Raw genomic sequence first — 19499 nt, 5'->3', positions numbered from 1 at the left:
CGCTAAAGTATCAAAGAGAAAAAAAGAAAAATAAAAAGATTTAATGGATTGAAAGAAGGAGTTTGAAGTGGGGATTATCAAGGATTAATTTGACGAAAAGAGGACAGGGGCAGAACAACAAAAAATGCGCTAAAGTATCAAAGAGAAAAAAAGAAAAATAAAAAGATTTAATGGATTGAAAGAAGGACTTTCAAGTAAAGATTATCAAGGATTAATTTAACGAAAAGAGGACAGGGGCAGAACAACAAATAATGCGCTAAAGTATCAAAGAGAAAAAAAGAAAAAAAAAGATTTAATGGGTTTAAAGAAAGAGTTTCAAGTGAGGATTATCAAGGATTAACTTAACGAAAAGAGGACAGGGGCAGCACAACAAATAATGCTCTAAAGTGTCAAAGAGAAACGAAAGAAAAATAAAAAGATTTAATGGATTGAAAGAAGGAGTTTTAAGTGAGGATTATCAAGGATTAATTTGACGAAAAGAGGACAGGGGCAGAACAACAAATAATGCGCTAAAGTATCAAAGAGAAAAAAAGAAAAATAAAAAGATTTAATGGATTTAAAGAAGGAGTTTTAAGTGAGGATTATCACGGATTAATTTAACGAAAAGAGGACGGGGGCAGAACAACAAATAATGCTCTAAAGTATCAAAGAGAAAAAAAGAAAAATAAAAAGATTTAATGGATTGACAGAAGAAGTTTCAAGTGAGGATTATCAAGGATTAATTTAACGAAAAGAGGACGGGGGCAGCACAACAAATAATGCTCTAAAGTATCAAAGAGAAAAAAAGAAAAATAAAAAGATTTAATGGATTGAAAGAAGGAGTTTTAAGTGAGGATTATCAAGGATTAATTTAACGAAAAGAAGACGGGGGTAGAACAACAAATAATGCTCTAAAGTATTAAAGAGAAAAAAAGAAAAATAAAAAGATTTAATGGATTGACAGAAGAAGTTTCAAGTGAGGATTATCAAGGATTAATTTAACGAAAAGAGGACGGGGGCAGCACAACAAATAATGCTCTAAAGTATCAAAGAGAAAAAAAGAAAAATAAAAAGATTTAATGGATTGAAAGAAGGAGTTTTAAGTGAGGATTATCAAGGATTAATTTAACGAAAAGAAGACGGGGGTAGAACAACAAATAATGCTCTAAAGTATTAAAGAGAAAAAAAGAAAAATAAAAAGATTTAATGGATTGACAGAAGAAGTTTCAAGTGAGGATTATCAAGGATTAATTTAACGAAAAGAGGACGGGGGCAGCACAACAAATAATGCTCTAAAGTATCAAAGAGAAAAAAAGAAAAATAAAAAGATTTAATGGATTGAAAGAAGGAGTTTCAAGTGAGGATTATCAAGGATTAATTTAACGAAAAGAGGACGGGGGCAGCACAACAAATAATGCTCTAAAGTATCAAAGAGAAAAAAAGAAAAATAAAAAGATTTAATGGATTGAAAGAAGGAGTTTTAAGTGAGGATTATCAAGGATTAATTTAACGAAAAGAAGACGGGGGTAGAACAACAAATAATGCTCTAAAGTATTAAAGAGAAAAAAAGAAAAATAAAAAGATTTAATGGATTGACAGAAGAAGTTTCAAGTGAGGATTATCAAGGATTAATTTAACGAAAAGAGGACGGGGGCAGCACAACAAATAATGCTCTAAAGTATCAAAGAGAAAAAAAGAAAAATAAAAAGATTTAATGGATTGAAAGAAGGAGTTTCAAGTGAGGATTATCAAGGATTAATTTAACGAAAAGAGGACGGGGGCAGCACAACAAATAATGCTCTAAAGTATCAAAGAGAAAAAAAGAAAAAAAAAAGATTTAATGGATTGAAAGAAGGAGTTTTAAGTGAGGATTATCAAGGATTAATTTAACGAAAAGAAGACGGGGGTAGAACAACAAATAATGCTCTAAAGTATTAAAGAGAAAAAAAGAAAAATAAAAAGATTTAATGGATTGACAGAAGAAGTTTCAAGTGAGGATTATCAAGGATTAATTTAACGAAAAGAGGACGGGGGCAGCACAACAAATAATGCTCTAAAGTATCAAAGAGAAAAAAAGAAAAATAAAAAGATTTAATGGATTGAAAGAAGGAGTTTCAAGTGAGGATTATCAAGGATTAATTTAACGAAAAGAGGACGGGGGCAGCACAACAAATAATGCTCTAAAGTATCAAAGAGAAAAAAAGAAAAATAAAAAGATTTAATGGATTGAAAGAAGGAGTTTTAAGTGAGGATTATCAAGGATTAATTTAACGAAAAGAAGACGGGGGTAGAACAACAAATAATGCTCTAAAGTATTAAAGAGAAAAAAAGAAAAATAAAAAGATTTAATGGATTGACAGAAGAAGTTTCAAGTGAGGATTATCAAGGATTAATTTAACGAAAAGAGGACGGGGGCAGCACAACAAATAATGCTCTAAAGTATCAAAGAGAAAAAAAGAAAAATAAAAAGATTTAATGGATTGAAAGAAGGAGTTTTAAGTGAGGATTATCAAGGATTAATTTAACGAAAAGAAGACGGGGGTAGAACAACAAATAATGCTCTAAAGTATTAAAGAGAAAAAAAGAAAAATAAAAAGATTGAATGGATTTAAAGAAGGAGTTTCAAGTGAGGATTATCAAGGATTAATTAAAAGAAAAGAGGACAGGGGCAGAACAACAAATAATGCTCTAAAGTATCAAAGAGAAAAAAAGAAAAAAAAAAGATTTAATGGATTTAAAGAAAGAGTTTAAAGTGGGGATTATCAAGGATTTATTTAACGAAAAGAGGACAAGGGCAGCACAACAAATAATGCTCTAAAGTATTAAAGAGAAAAAAAGAAAAATAAAAAGATTTAATGGATTTAAAGAAGGACTTTCAAAAGAAGATAATCAAGGATTAATTTAACGAAAAGAGGACGGGGGCAGAACAAAAAATAATGCTCTAAAGTATTAAAAAAGAAAAATAAAAAGAATAGAATCAAATGTTTAGATAAGGAAGACAAAGCAGGTATTTTCTTAAAAAGTGAACAAAATAGCACTTACCATGCTCCTCGTCATTCATACACAATTCTCCGTAACCAAGTATTATGATCTGCAACAGAATTCATATTTTGAGAGTTTTTACGAAGAAAAAGGGTTTTGATATCTGGGCTGGGGTTTGAACTGTTTTCTGTAATGTGCCATGTTACTCTCCTTCCCTATTTGCCAACTGTGGTCCCTTTTGGACAAACACCCAGAAAGTTGGAGAAAAAAGGGCAGGCATTTTATTTCTGGTTGTAGTTTTAAAAACTTGGAACAAGACCCCAGTCAGGGTACTCTTTGTTCTCTGTTCTCAGGGATTCTTTGTTCTCAGGTGCCATATGCTTCTAACTTTTACAGCAGAATCACATAGTCAGTAGTGTAAAATGCTTTTCTAAGAATATGGCTAATTGAGATACACATTATATATTGACACCAAAAGCCAATAGTTTTAATGCATTAATAATATATTACCCATTATTTTACAGGAATGATGAAGACTCAGAACAAAGACTTCCATCACGTGTTCCATTTCTCAAAGGTTTCAGGTCCAGGGGCTATTTGAAAATCGAATTCTTAAGGACTATGTAGCATGCTGAAAACCATAGTTTTTACAAGGATAATGGAAATACAGTAAAGTCAATACCACGTAGCAGGGTAGACATAATTGGAGGGCCAGGGGGGAGGGGGGAGTTTAGTTCATGAGCTCAGTTAAAAGTAAAGCTTACGCAACATAAACAGGTAGAAATTAATAGCAAAATCGAATGGTTTCAGGAAGGTTCAATATGCGAAAGCCTAGCGCAACCAACTCAATGCTTGGTGCTAAGTGCATTTTAGGAATTGTTAGGTGGCTACCTTTTTCCCCTTTTTTATGCAAGAGAATATGAAATGACTTTCTAAAAAACTTTTATTGAAAGGGTTATCAAGCCAGAAGCCTTTGCTGGTGATCAGCAAAGAGCTTTTAATTACAATTATTGGGCCTCTTTTACCAAAAGGGAGACGATGCTCGTATTATACTTAGTAAGGGGTGCTCAGACTACTTTTTTTGGGTCAAGAATTTCGGCAAAGTTTATTTTAAAGATACACAATTACAGATGGCTATTCATTTATAGATATAATGTGCCCTGTGAAAAGAGAATGGAATATTTGATACCAAAATTCTTCAATAAAGTAAAACTGGGATGGTGAAGAAAAGCAGGGGATACATGAATACAAAATTAGAATCAAAGATGTTATCTCCGTTAAAGACTATAGCCGTCGTATTTGACAAAAACCTCCTGCGAGAAAAAATTGTTTTCCAGTAATTTCCTGTAACCAGTGGATTTTCAAAATTCAAACGGAAAACAGAAACAATTGTAAAACAAAACCCCTTCTTGGGACCATGAATTTCTAAAGTAATTTGTTTTGTATGTTGAAATGAGAAAAATGTTAAAAAAGTAGAGAAAAATTGCAAACTGTCGTCTGGAAAATTTTTTGGGACAAATTTCATGCTGGAAATTAATTTGTTTCTGTTGCTGGTTTGAATAATATCCCTCAGTGCCAGAAATTATGGAGGGTATGCCCCCCTTCCCCCCCCCCCCAATCAGCGATCTTGTCAGAAAATTAGGGCTTTTGTCGGATAATTGACGACCATTTAACGTCTCGAAACTACTGCGAGAAATCGTTCTGAAATGTATCTTAAGCAAATCTTAGGGGCGTAATTGCCAGATAGGGTCTGGAGCACAGGCTACCAAATTTTCTGCTCGCTTTTTGCTCGCAAGTGATCCGCACTTCCCCTTTTTTACACCAGGGGCCTCTATAACCTCTCTGTGCCCGAGCATGATGGGAAGGTAAATCTCTTCCGTGGAAGAAAAACATGAATATTGAAACAAATCGAGTGGTTTGAGGGCAATCAAAAATTAATCCCACTGAATTATTTTGAAACGGGAATTTTTTCTTCAAACGAAATCTTCAAACGCTAGAAAAATCTAGTTTGACTTCGTTAAACTTCCGAAATGGCAAAAAAATAATCTTTTATGTTGTTTGCGTATCAATTTTCATTTTTTTCATCTCCTTTGACATAAACTTACGAGGTATGCAGCTCATCTTCACTTTCTTTTCTTTTGCCCTCTGCATCCAAGAAATTCGAGTCTATGGGTTGAACCAGCGCCTATACTGGCTCTTCATTCTGGTTCTCATCGAGATTTACACAGAGACTTAAAAAATATCTAGGAAACCGAAACTTTTGGCACTGAATTTTTTGGCATTTAATGTACTCCTAACGAGATATGAGCTTCGTTGTAAATGTACTTTGCAGATTATTGCATTTTCTTCAGAGGTGTATTCCAATACAGATATGCAGTGAGGAAGCATCTCTTAACGCTCCTTCAGAGTGGCTCAATAAGAATTCTTGAATTCTAGACAAACTTTGAAAGTTTGGAGCAGGCACAAAGCCAGCACTGAGAAGGTGTTGTGAGAGGTTTCCCTCAAAGAATCGAGATGCATAAAAAGACGCTCTTGTTACGCTTTTGCCATTTCGGCAACAACTCCCTTTTCATGTAAAATAAGTCACTTAAATAATAATATACAAACAAAAGATGATTAAGGGCTAAGAAAATATGATAGGTTCATTCATTTAATTAAACACGAAAACGAGACTACGGATACTAAATTGTCCAATCATATTAGAGGAGGCTATTCCTGTTACAGTGTGGTGTTGGTGGGGGGGGGGGGGGTTTAAGCCGAGCAAAGGAAAGATCGGCATGTCATTGATCGAAGCGAAAGCGTTCGTTGCTTGTTCTTTTGAGGTAAAAAATTCAGTAAAAGTATTGTAAAGCCTTCAAGGACTTTTTATCTCGTACTTGGCTGAGAGTTTTTGGAATGAAAACGTTTTAACATTTATTTTTGTAATTTTCCTTTGTTGTATAAAAAAGTATGATAAAGTCAGCCCCGTAGAGCCATATGCTTTTATCATTAAAAACTTTCATTTTCATACCGGCAATACACATTATGGACTCCGAACTGGGGTTTAGTGCTAGGGGTCTCAGGGCAGTGGTGGCGCTAGAAATTCCCCGACGGAGGGACTTGACCTTCTGACAAGGAGGTTAGGCAATCGAAAAGAAAACATGGAATCCCAGTTGCACAAACATTTAGATTATGAAAGGACATGAATTTAACAAACAAGAAAGAGCATCTATTCAGAGATTATGGATTAATATTTCATGTGGGTTACTCGCTTTTATAATAAAATGTCCCTAAAAAACAAAGACATAAATGAAGAAAGTTCTTTGTAGATCTTTCCGTGATATTTCTATATTCTCAATATTCTAAACTTTTCTGAGTAATAAAAAGACGTCATTTAATAATATGGTAGTTTGCACATTATTGTTCGTGTCACAGTAAACAAGTCCAAGAAAGATAATACCTGAGGCGGCACCATAGTTACCGCAGAAGGCGGCTAAAATTTTCGAATTTTACTGATCCTAGTTCGCTGGAAAATGCAATCATTGATGCAATTGTTCTACCTTTCAATACAACCTTACTCTTAGAATTAATGTCCACAGGCAGAATGCTATTTGATGGTTTTAATCGATTTTCTAGTAATCATTCTCGTCATTCGCGCACCCTACATTGAAACATTGTAATGGGGGGTTTGGTTCTCACTGGTTTCAGTTTGCCAATTCAAACATGTCTCTTGAGATCTCCTGAAATTCTGACTTTCTAGAGTAAAGTTCCAGTTAAGACCCCTATACTAAAGCCTTCAAACAGGTAACAACTTCCCCTTGTACTGGAATATACTTTGCAGGTGTGAACAGAAATTAGACCTTAGAAAAGTAATTTAACATCATTGTTGGCTTTATTATCCAAGGAAGTCTATTTTAAAATCAACCACTAGACTATTTGTGATAAATTAGAACAGGGTCCTATTGAATACAATGCTCTCTGTTTAAGGGATAGTTCTTTAATTGTCCAATATAAGTTCTTTCTCTGACCTTACTTACATGATAATTGTCAAAGTATTATTTGCATGAAAATTAATGAAACATTCATTAAAAGTAAGGCAAAATGTCTGAACTACTAAATGTTCAAGATGCTTTGAAAAATAGCAGTGATGTTGAAACCAACTCAGATTCACAACGTATTCAGTCCCACAAGATAGACCGTTTTCGGCTTTTTGGCATAGGAGAGTGTACCATGGTGTTTGTACATAATGGTCTTATTTTAAGTATGACAGGTACCCCTAAAAATTATCTGACTGCTTGTAGGACAGGATAAGATTAAACCACCTCACAATTCACTAGGTAGAATGCAAATTTGAATCTAATTAAAAAAATTCACTGTATGAAATTAGTAACCAATTGTCTTATTTTAAGAATATCAGATACCAAAAAATGAAACCCCTAAATCTTCCCTGACTACTTGAAGGATGGGATAAAATTAAACTAGAGCACAATTCATTACATACTAACACAATTTTGGATCTGATTAAAAAATATTTGAAATTCTCTTAAAGAAATTGGTAGCTAAGTGTCCTAAATCTAGAATGACAGCTACCAAAATAAAAAAACTACTAAAAATTCTCTGATTGCTTCAACAAAAAGATAACATTAACCAAGTGTATAATTCATTAACGATTTTAAAATCCTTGGATGAAAGCGTACAATTTATTACCTAGAATCCAATTTTGAATGTAACTAAAAAAATAGTTTGAATTCATTGAATGAAATTGTTAGCCAATGGAATGACGGATACCAAAATAAAACAAACAATATTTTGAAACAGGAACTAAGAAATTTTTCATAGAATCTGTGACAAAAAATGTTTCACTTCAAACACCTTGAAATGAGTTAAAATACATTCCAAACACCATTAGAAGTGCTCTTGATAAACTGCTAGGAAAAATTTGGAACAAAGCACCAAGTCATTTGAAAATGTTTCTGACAGTGAATTTGTGAAAGAGCTTCAAAAATTTGAAAAACTTCTAAATAAAGTTCATGGTCTTAAAGTAAGAAAAAACTAAAAAATACCTCCATTTAGCTTTCTCAAGACATTTCTGTTATCTTCCAAGTGATGTCTGAAAAAAAAATTCATCAGCATTAAAAAACTATGACCTGCAAAAAGATTAAAGATATTGCAATGTTTGATAAAGGTAAAACTTTCACTCCAAACAACCGAATTAGCCTCATGATATGTTCTTAACAGCACTTCTTGGGAGTTTTCTATTAAATATTTTCAAATAAAGAAGCACAAACATTTTTAAATATAGCTGTGACTGCTGACCTGTTTAGAAAAATAAAAAGAATCCACAAAATTTTGCAAAATTTTATTGTCATTTGAGAAATCTTGAAATGTGTAAAAATACATTATCAAAACCATTAGAAATTTTTTTGATGAATTTCTAGATCATATTTCGAAAGAAGAACATGAGTAATTTTTCAAAAATATCTGTGACCACAGACGTTTCAAAAAAGTTCAAGAATCCAAAAACTTTATAAAAATTCTTTTTCGCTTGAAAACCCTTTAAATGCGTGAAAATACATTCTGAACACCGTTAAAAGTGCTTTTGATGAATGTAAAGCAAAGAAGATCATGAAATCATTTGAAGCCCACTGGTTGCATAAATTGTGCAATTAAATTTTTATTCAATGTGCTATGTACCAAAGTTATGCAGACCCCTAGGACAAGAAATCTCGTGGTTTTCTGAATGACATTGTTCCAGAGGAAGTTTTCTGGGAAAAGCCTCATCTATGATCCCTATTGAACTGGTGCGGGTGTCTATAATAGATACTTTTAATGGCCATTCTTTAAGCACATTCTAAGGTGCCTCCTACAGAACAATTTTGAAAATCAAAATTTTGTGTGAAAATTCAAGTTTCCGCACGCAAAGTTAGCCACACTGAAATGATCTAGCGAATGCATTTGCCCCACATTACAGAGACTGAGCCTTGCTTTTCGTTCTTTGCTGGCTCATACAAATAAAGCTAGGGGTTTTTTAAACCTTCATCTGAAAAAGAACTGCTTTTTATAGAAAGCTTTTTCAAACAAAACCGTGATAATATTTTGTTTTCCTTACCTTGAAATAATGTTTTAATTGGTTGTTGATCCATGTGGACGACCGCCATTTTCATTCGACATATTTATACCGGAAACGAGGCTGCAGCTTGAAATCCGCACACTGTTTTGAGATCAGTGGGGCCTCAAATTATAGGTAAAAAAGACATTCGATGTAGAGGAAATATAATTTTTACGAAACTTCGAAACTGGATTCTGTTTAAACTCTAAAATCGGGGAACATTAAAAATTCAGAGGAAAAAATAAATCGTGTCACCAGTTTCAAATTTAAATTTTACCTCCCCCCCCCCTATACTCTCCTTGGAACCGCCTGTGGTATAATCTAGCCATCAAAAGAACATCTATTGCATGACGATTCAATAATCATCTATTGCATGACGATTCAATTTGATCTTTATTTGCAAATAAACAATTCTGCCTTAGGATACGTACATTAGGTTAGCTACTCGAATAGTTAAACAGTCGATGAACCTGACCCAAAATTTGGCCATAACCATGCAGAGCATCAATAACAATTTGATCTTTACAATCTCGAACTCGCACGTTTTACAACAGGGCCTCCAAAAGCTCTATAGATAATCTAGGTGGTGGCAATGCCTACCACGAAGCTAGAAAGTGCTATCTACATCGTTCAAGCTAGGCTTACAGAAATAGCCTTTTTAATCTCAATGGAAACTTTGTTATGTTGTCCCTTAAACGAGCTTTTTATACTTATAGAGTTTTTGTTAGAGTACCCCTAAAAACAGGTGCCACTAAAGATAAGTGCCTTTAATGTGTCCTTGGGTCATAATTATTAAGAACAGCTAGCGATAATTGCCTAGGATCTTGTCAATGTTTTCAATATTAGATGCATATTCTGGCCGTCCTTAGAATAGATATTTTACAAGGCATTCTATTTAAAAATCTTTATCTTGGAAATTTAATTATGATCAATAAGATACAAAGGCCAAATAAAATTCAAAACATTGCTTGGTTCCATGTTTAGGGTATTCGTGCAACAGTCAATCAGTAAAACAATCTGATTTACAAACTGTTATCCATCGTAGTCTTTCTATAAGTTTCAAATCTGTTTTATACTAGACTTTCATAATACGAAACAATAATACCTAATTATGGTTCTAATTTCGCGAAACTTTGTTATCGCGAATTGCTTTAGGCTGTTCTTTATTGCTGGATACATATGGCATTGGGGTGAAAGTGATATTTACAAATACAAAAGCGAAGCAACTGTATAAGCTGCAACCCTGCCCTTCTACCGGGGGGCTTCAATGCATTGGCTTAAATTGTCGGCCATGTTTGATTACAACACAAGCTTTGTGTTTAGCGACAACAAGAAGCAGATAGATCAGGAATTCAAATTTCACCTTTAAAGAGATAAATAAATCAATGTCCAAGAAGAGAATGAACGTTCTTTACCTCATTTTCCGTTTATTGGTAAGAGTTTACAGAACCACTGAGTAAACCAAGGATTTCACAGAAAATAAATCTTCAAAATATCATGGCGGGACTCTGTTCAACGAAATTTGGCGGGCTTTTCGAAGGTCTCTGTTTTGGCGGTCTTTCATGGCAAAGCATTCTTGCCTCACCCTCTTTACAATGATATGATTGGTTGATAAGAACAACAAGCCAGCATGATTGACAGGATCCCATATTGTTATTTTAATATCGTTCATTTTTATTGGTTAGTTTCAAACAATCCCTCTGCCACATATAAAACTGAATGGCGCCAATGAGCCTTCAGTTCCTCCTTCTGATAAGTGGTGCCGGTCTCCGTCTATTGACGTCGCACACAACACTGTCAGAATGGTATCCCGAAGGAGACAAAGGGATATGGTGGGGGCTAGCCTGTACTCTGACTTGTGGTGCCGGTCTCCGTCTATTGACGTTGCACACAACGCTTGTCAGATAGAGGGTATTCCTAGGAGACAAAGGGATACCTTCGTTGGCTAGCCCCCGACGAGGAACCTTTTTTTGGCCTTCAAGGCAGAGTGATATAGGTCTCACAGTAAACAGTGAGAAATGCCTAGCGCAACATATAGCCTCTCCTCTGCAGCTCATCCCCGCCTTCTCGTGGTGTTGGCTGTTTTCGCCAATGGGGCAACTGAGTCGGGGCGAACGTCCAGCGCCCTAGAAATTAAACTGGACAAAAATTGCCGTGGGGTTTAAACTACTTCTCCAAAACACCCGGTCAGTATAGAGCACTATATATTTTCAACCATATGGCATAAATATAAAGATTTACTCCATTTTTAAATGTCCTCCATACGTTATAAAAGAGAAGTTGTTCATAAATACGAGGGTATAGCTTAAAGGTCTGAAAAAGGGGCATAAAGCCAATGAATCCTTGTTTCCCCAATTCTTATTCAACAGCACCTATTTGCAATATAGAATTTATAGGTTGAGATGATTTGTTATGGCAGTCTTTTGCTAACGAATTCAACAGTCTGATACCCAAAATAATATGAATAAATTTATAGACTTAGTAGAAATATACATTTTGTTATATATATATATACATCCTCATCTACAAGAGGCCTGCTATGATCTTTGCAGACGTGCTACAAATGGGCAAATACGTGCAATAACGCTAGGTTTCAAATCAAGCTTCTATCTAAACTGCTTATTGGAATGGGGATGGCTCGACCCTGAAATTAGACTATCCAGCTCTGTGAATCTTTTCATGAAAAATTTACTGTCAATTAACCGCCCAGCCCCAAAGCCGGTCTATCGTATTTATGATCCAAAAGACTTATCCGTCCTAACACAGCTACGGGTTGGACTCAGTAAGCTAAATTTTCATAAATTCAAAGATAATTTTAGGGATTCTTTGAACCCTTTATGCCCAACAAATAATAGTGTTGAGGACACGGAGCACTATTTTCTGCTCTGCAATACTTATGATTTAAATAGACGTGATCTTCTCAACATTGTTCATGCGATATTGTTGACTCATGGTATATTAAATCTTTCAAAAAAGAGCTACTGAAAGTAACCCTTTATGGACATGAACAGTTACCATTTGATTTGAATGGAAAAGCCTTACGGCAACATTGAAGTATATCCAGGCCAGTATAACTTGCAAAGTCAAAGATTTTGTGTTAAGATACTTCCTTTTTGCCAATAATCAATTAACAAACAGTTCAAAATTTAACAAACTTTCCGATTTCAGTGTGACCTTCTTAGTTCAACTTAAAGCTCAATACTCAAACATAGCCAAATAGAGAGTTGTTGAAATCGTATAAAATTTAGACATTTTCAACAAACTTTCAGTATTCAGTTTGCCCCTCTTAGTTAAATTTATAGCTTGATACTCAATAGTGACCAACTAGAGAGTTGTTGAAATCGTATAAAATTTAGACATTTACAACAAACTTTCTTAATTCAGCGTGCCCTTCCGAGTTTAACTTATAGCTTGATACTAAATGGTAGCCAAATGGAGAGTTGTTGAAATCGTATAAAATTTAGACATTTTCAACAAACTTTCAGAATTCAGTGTGCCCCTCTTAGTTAAACTTATAGCTCGATACTCAATAGTGGCCAACTAGAGAGTTGTTGAAATCGTATAAAAATTAGACATTTTCAACAAACTTTCCTATTTCAGTGTGCCCTTCTTAGTTCAACTGATACCTTGATACTCAATCGTAACCAAATAGAGAGTTGTTGAAATTGTATAAAAATTACACATTTTCAACAAACTTTCAGAATTCAGTGTGCCCTACTAAGATAAACTTATAGCTTGATACTCAGACATAAACAAATAGAGAGTTGTTGAAATCGTATAAAAATTAGACATTTTCAACGAACTTTCAGAATTCAGTGTGCCCTACTAAGATAAACTTATAGCTTGATACTCAGACATAAACAAATAGAGAGTTGTTGAAATCGTATAAAATTTAGACATTTTCAACAAACTTTCAGAATTCAGTGTGCCCCTCTTAGTTAAACTGATAGCTTGATAATCAAAGGTGGCCAAATAGAGAGTTGTTGAAATCGTATAAAATTTAGACATTTTCAACAAACTTTCCTATTTCAGTGTGCCCTTCTTAGTTCAACTGATACCTTGATACTCAATCGTAACCAACTAGAGAGTTGTTGAAATCGTATAAAATATAGACATTTTCAACAAACTTCCAGAATACAGTGTGCCCTCTTAGTTAAATTTGTAGCTTCATACCCAATCATAGCCAAATAGAAAGTTGTTGAAATCGTATAAAATTTAGACATTTTCAACAAACTTTCAGTATTCAGTTTGCCCCTCTTAGTTAAATTTATAGCTTGATACTCAATAGTGGCCAACTAGAGAGTTGTTGAAATCGTATAAAATTTAGACATTTTCAACAAACTTTCTTAATTCAGCGTGCCCTTCCGAGTTTAACTTATAGCTTGATACTAAATGGTAGCCAAATGGAGAGTTGTTGAAATCGTATAAAATTTAGACATTTTCAACAAACTTTCAGAATTCAGTGAGCCCCTCTTAGTTAAACTGATAGCTTGATAATCAAAGGTGGCCAAATAGAGAGTTGTTGAAATCGTATAAAAATTAGACATTTTAAACAAACTTTCCTATTTCAGTGTGCCCTTCTTAGTTCAACTGATACCTTGATACTCAATCGTAACCAAATAGAGAGTTGTTGAAATCGTATAAAATTTAGACATTTTCAACAAACTTGCAGGATTCAGTGTGCCCCTCTTAGTTAAACTTATAGCTTGATACTCGATGGTGGCGAAATAGAGAGTTGTTGAAATCGTATAAAATTTAGACATTTTCAACAAACTTTCAGGATTCAGTGTGCCCCTCTTAGTTAAACTTATAGCTTGATACTCAATGGTGGCGAAATAGAGAGTTGGTGAAATCGTATAAAATTTAGACATTTTCAACAAACTTTCAGAATTCAGCGTGCCCTACTAAGATAAACTTATAGCTTGATACTCAGACATAAACAAATAGAGAGTTGTTGAAATCGTATAAAATTTAGACATTTTCAACAAACTTTCAGAATTCAGTGTGCCCCTCTTAGTTAAACTGATAGCTTGATAATCAAAGGTGGCCAAATAGAGAGTTGTTGAAATCGTATAAAAATTAGACATTTTCAACAAACTTTCAGAATTCAGTGTGCCCCTCTTAGTTAAACTGATAGCTTGATAATCAAAGGTGGCCAAATAGAGAGTTGTTGAAATCGTATAAAAATTAGACATTTTCAACAAACTTTCAGAATTCAGTGTGCCCTACTAAGATAAACTTATAGCTTGATATTCAGACAAAAACAAATAGAGAGTTGTTGAAATCGTATAAAATTTAGACATTTTCAACAAACTTTCAGAATTCAGTGTGCCCCTCTTAGTTAAACTGATAGCTTGAAAATCAAAGGTGGCCAAATAGAGAGTTGTTGAAATCGTATAAAATTTAGACATTTTCAACAAACTTTCAGAATTCAGTGTGCCCCTTTTAGTTAAACTTATAGCTTGATACTCAATAGTGGCCAACTAGAGAGTTGTTGAAATCGTATAAAATTTAGACATTTTAAACAAACTTTCAGAATTCAGTGTGCCCCTCTTAGCTATACTTATAGCTTGATACTCAATAGTGGCCAACTAGAGAGTTGTTGAAATCGTATAAAATTTAGACATTTTTAACAAACTTTCAGAATTCAGTGTGCCCCTCTTAGTTAAACTTATTGCTTGATACTCAATAGTGGCGAAAAAGAGAGTTGGTGAAATCGTATAAAATTTAGACATTTTCAACAAACTTTCAGAATTCAGTGTGCCCCTCTTAGTTAAACTTATAGCTTGATACTCAAAGGTGGCCAAATAGAGAGTTGTTGAAATCGTATAAAAATTAGACATTTTCAACAAACTTTCAGAATTCAGTGTGCACCTCTTAGTTAAACTGATAGCTTGATAATCAAAGGTGGCCAAATAGAGAGTTGTTGAAATTGTATAAAATTTAGACATTTTCAACAAACTTTCAGTATTCAGTTTGCCCCTCTTAGTTAAATTTATAGCTTGATACTCAATAGTGGCCAACTAGAGAGTTGTTGAAATCGTATAAAATTTAGACATTTTCAACAAACTCTCCGAATTGAGTGTGCCCTTCTTAGATAAACTTACAGCTTGATACTCATTGGTGCCCAAATAGAGAGTTGATGAAATCGTATAAAATTTAGACATTTTCAACAAACTTTCAGAATTTAGTGTGCCCCTCTTAGTTAAACTGATAGCTTGATGATCAAAGGTTGCCAAATAGAGAGTTGTTGAAATCGTATAAAAATTAGACATTTTCAACAAACTTTCCTATTTCAGTGTGCCCTTCTTAGTTCAACTGATACCTTGATACTCAATCGTAACCAACTAGAGAGTTGTTAAAATCGTATAAAATTTAGACATTTTCAACAATCTTTCAGAATTCAGTGTGCTCCTCTTAGTTAAACTTATAGCTTGATACTCAAAGGTGGCCAAATAGAGAGTTGTTGAAATTGTATAAAATTTAGACATTTTCAACAAACTTTCAGTATTCAGTTTGCCCCTCTTAGTTAAATTTATAGCTTGATACTCAATAGTGGCCAACTAGAGAGTTGTTGAAATCGTATAAAATTTAGACATTTTCAACAAACTCTCCGAATTGAGTGTGCCCTTCTTAGATAAACTTACAGCTTGATACTCATTGGTGCCCAAATAGAGAGTTGATGAAATCGTATAAAATTTAGACATTTTCAACAAACTTTCAGAATTTAGTGTGCCCCTCTTAGTTAAACTGATAGCTTGATAATCAAAGGTTGCCAAATAGAGAGTTGTTGAAATCGTATAAAAATTAGACATTTTCAACAAACTTTCCTATTTCAGTGTGCCCTTCTTAGTTCAACTGATACCTTGATACTCAATCGTAACCAACTAGAGAGTTGTTAAAATCGTATAAAATTTAGACATTTTCAACAATCTTTCAGAATTCAGTGTGCTCCTCTTAGTTAAACTTATAGCTTGATACTCAATAGTGGCCAACTAGAGAGTTGTTGAAATCGTATAAAATTTAGACATTTTCAACAAACTTCCAGAATACAGTGTGGCCTCTTAGTTAAATTTGCAGCTTCATACTGAATCATAGCCAAATAGAAAGTTGTTGAAATCGTATAAAATTTAGACATTTTCAACAAACTTTCAGAATTCAGTGTGCCCCTCTTAGTTAAACTTATAGCTTGATACTCAAAGGTGGCCAAATAGAGAGTAGTTGAAATTGTATAAAAATTAGGCATTTTCAACAAACTTTCAGGATTCAGTGAGCCCCTCTTAGTTGAACTTATAGCTTGATACTCGATGGTGGCGAAATAGAGAGTTGGTGAAATCGTATAAAATTTAGACATTTTCAACAAACTTTCAGAATTCAGTGTGCCCCTCTTAGTTAAACTGATAGCTTGAAAATCAAAGGTGGCCAAATAGAGAGTTGTTGAAATCGTATAAAATTTAGACATTTTCAACAAACTTTCAGAATTCAGTGTGCCCCTTTTAGTTAAACTTATAGCTTGATACTCAATAGTGGCCAACTAGAGAGTTGTTGAAATCGTATAAAATTTAGACATTTTAAACAAACTTTCAGAATTCAGTGTGCCCCTCTTAGCTATACTTATAGCTTGATACTCAATAGTGGCCAACTAGAGAGTTGTTGAAATCGTATAAAATTTAGACATTTTTAACAAACTTTCAGAATTCAGTGTGCCCCTCTTAGTTAAACTTATTGCTTGATACTCAATAGTGGCGAAAAAGAGAGTTGGTGAAATCGTATAAAATTTAGACATTTTCAACAAACTTTCAGAATTCAGTGTGCCCCTCTTAGTTAAACTTATAGCTTGATACTCAAAGGTGGCCAAATAGAGAGTTGTTGAAATCGTATAAAAATTAGACATTTTCAACAAACTTTCAGAATTCAGTGTGCACCTCTTAGTTAAACTGATAGCTTGATAATCAAAGGTGGCCAAATAGAGAGTTGTTGAAATTGTATAAAATTTAGACATTTTCAACAAACTTTCAGTATTCAGTTTGCCCCTCTTAGTTAAATTTATAGCTTGATACTCAATAGTGGCCAACTAGAGAGTTGTTGAAATCGTATAAAATTTAGACATTTTCAACAAACTCTCCGAATTGAGTGTGCCCTTCTTAGATAAACTTACAGCTTGATACTCATTGGTGCCCAAATAGAGAGTTGATGAAATCGTATAAAATTTAGACATTTTCAACAAACTTTCAGAATTTAGTGTGCCCCTCTTAGTTAAACTGATAGCTTGATGATCAAAGGTTGCCAAATAGAGAGTTGTTGAAATCGTATAAAAATTAGACATTTTCAACAAACTTTCCTATTTCAGTGTGCCCTTCTTAGTTCAACTGATACCTTGATACTCAATCGTAACCAACTAGAGAGTTGTTAAAATCGTATAAAATTTAGACATTTTCAACAATCTTTCAGAATTCAGTGTGCTCCTCTTAGTTAAACTTATAGCTTGATACTCAAAGGTGGCCAAATAGAGAGTTGTTGAAATTGTATAAAATTTAGACATTTTCAACAAACTTTCAGTATTCAGTTTGCCCCTCTTAGTTAAATTTATAGCTTGATACTCAATAGTGGCCAACTAGAGAGTTGTTGAAATCGTATAAAATTTAGACATTTTCAACAAACTCTCCGAATTGAGTGTGCCCTTCTTAGATAAACTTACAGCTTGATACTCATTGGTGCCCAAATAGAGAGTTGATGAAATCGTATAAAATTTAGACATTTTCAACAAACTTTCAGAATTTAGTGTGCCCCTCTTAGTTAAACTGATAGCTTGATAATCAAAGGTTGCCAAATAGAGAGTTGTTGAAATCGTATAAAAATTAGACATTTTCAACAAACTTTCCTATTTCAGTGTGCCCTTCTTAGTTCAACTGATACCTTGATACTCAATCGTAACCAACTAGAGAGTTGTTAAAATCGTATAAAATTTAGACATTTTCAACAATCTTTCAGAATTCAGTGTGCTCCTCTTAGTTAAACTTATAGCTTGATACTCAATAGTGGCCAACTAGAGAGTTGTTGAAATCGTATAAAATTTAGACATTTTCAACAAACTTCCAGAATACAGTGTGGCCTCTTAGTTAAATTTGCAGCTTCATACTGAATCATAGCCAAATAGAAAGTTGTTGAAATCGTATAAAATTTAGACATTTTCAACAAACTTTCAGAATTCAGTGTGCCCCTCTTAGTTAAACTTATAGCTTGATACTCAAAGGTGGCCAAATAGAGAGTAGTTGAAATTGTATAAAAATTAGGCATTTTCAACAAACTTTCAGGATTCAGTGAGCCCCTCTTAGTTGAACTTATAGCTTGATACTCATTGGTGCCCAAATAGAGAGTTGATGAAATCGTATAAAATTTAGACATTTTCAACAAACTTTCAGAATTTAGTGTGCCCCTCTTAGTTAAACTGATAGCTTGATAATCAAATGTTGCCAAATAGAGAGTTGTTGAAATCGTATAAAAATTAGACATTTTCAACAAACTTTCCTATTTCAGTGTGCCCTTCTTAGTTAAACTGATACCTTGATACTCAATCGTAACCAACTAGAGAGTTGTTAAAATCGTATAAAATTTAGACATTTTCAACAATCTTTCAGAATTCAGTGTGCTCCTCTTAGTTAAACTTATAGCTTGATACTCAAAGGTGGCCAAATAGAGAGTTGTTGAAATTGTATAAAATTTAGACATTTTCAACAAACTTTCAGTATTCAGTTTGCCCCTCTTAGTTAAATTTATAGCTTGATACTCAATAGTGGCCAACTAGAGAGTTGTTGAAATCGTATAAAATTTAGACATTTTCAACAAACTTCCAGAATACAGTGTGGCCTCTTAGTTAAATTTGCAGCTTCATACTGAATCATAGCCAAATAGAAAGTTGTTGAAATCGTATAAAATTTAGACATTTTCAACAAACTTTCAGAATTCAGTGCGCCCCTCTTAGTTAGACTTATAGCTTGATGCTCAATAGTGGCCAACTAGAGAGTCGTTGAAATCGTATAAAATTTAGACATTTTCAACAAACTTTCAGAATTCAGTGTGCCCCTCTTAGTTAAACTTATAGCTTGATACTCAAAGGTGGCCAAATAGAGAGTAGTTGAAATTGTATAAAAATTAGGCATTTTCAACAAACTTTCAGGATTCAGTGTGCCCCTCTTAGTTGAACTTATAGCTTGATACTCGATGGTGGCGAAATAGAGAGTTGGTGAAATCGTATAAAATTTAGACATTTTCAACAAACTTTCAGAATTCAGTGAGCCCCTTTTAGTTAAACTTATAGCTTGATACTCATAGGTGGCCAAATAGAGAGTTGTTGAAATCGTATAAAAATTAGACATTTTCAACAAACTTTCAGAATTGAGTGTGCCCTTCTTAGATAAACTTACAGCTTGATACTCAATGGTGCCCAAAT

General features: G+C 33.8%; 1 protein-coding gene across 5 annotated transcripts in view; it reads right to left on the bottom strand.

Moving 5' to 3' along the window:
• Positions 1-19499, bottom strand: part of LOC148957825 (uncharacterized) — a 114395-nt gene that overhangs the window by 27196 nt on the left and 67700 nt on the right. Inside the window, exons 1-4 of one of the 5 annotated variants that reach the window (XR_016145039.1) lie at positions 10465-11673; positions 9050-9172; positions 8004-8050; positions 4744-7273 (exon numbers count right to left, since the gene is read on the bottom strand). Coding sequence is in view for 3 of the 5 variants with exons in the window: in XM_089114425.1 (XP_088970551.1) it covers positions 3022-3036 (15 nt within the window). In the remaining 2 variants the exon portion in view is untranslated. Of the gene's footprint in view, positions 1-3021; positions 3071-4743; positions 7274-8003; positions 8051-9049; positions 9173-10464; positions 11674-19499 lie in introns of those variants that run through there. The other 4 variants (XM_089114427.1, XM_089114425.1, XM_089114426.1 and 1 more) reach the window with 4 other exon arrangements.

This window comes from Rhopilema esculentum, chromosome 20 (assembly GCF_057945365.1).
Source record: "Rhopilema esculentum isolate cy_ngs chromosome 20, ASM5794536v1, whole genome shotgun sequence".
Lineage (NCBI taxonomy): Eukaryota > Metazoa > Cnidaria > Scyphozoa > Rhizostomeae > Rhizostomatidae > Rhopilema > Rhopilema esculentum.
Note: the sequence above shows the minus strand (reverse complement) of the source record. Positions and strands in the feature narration are given on the sequence as shown.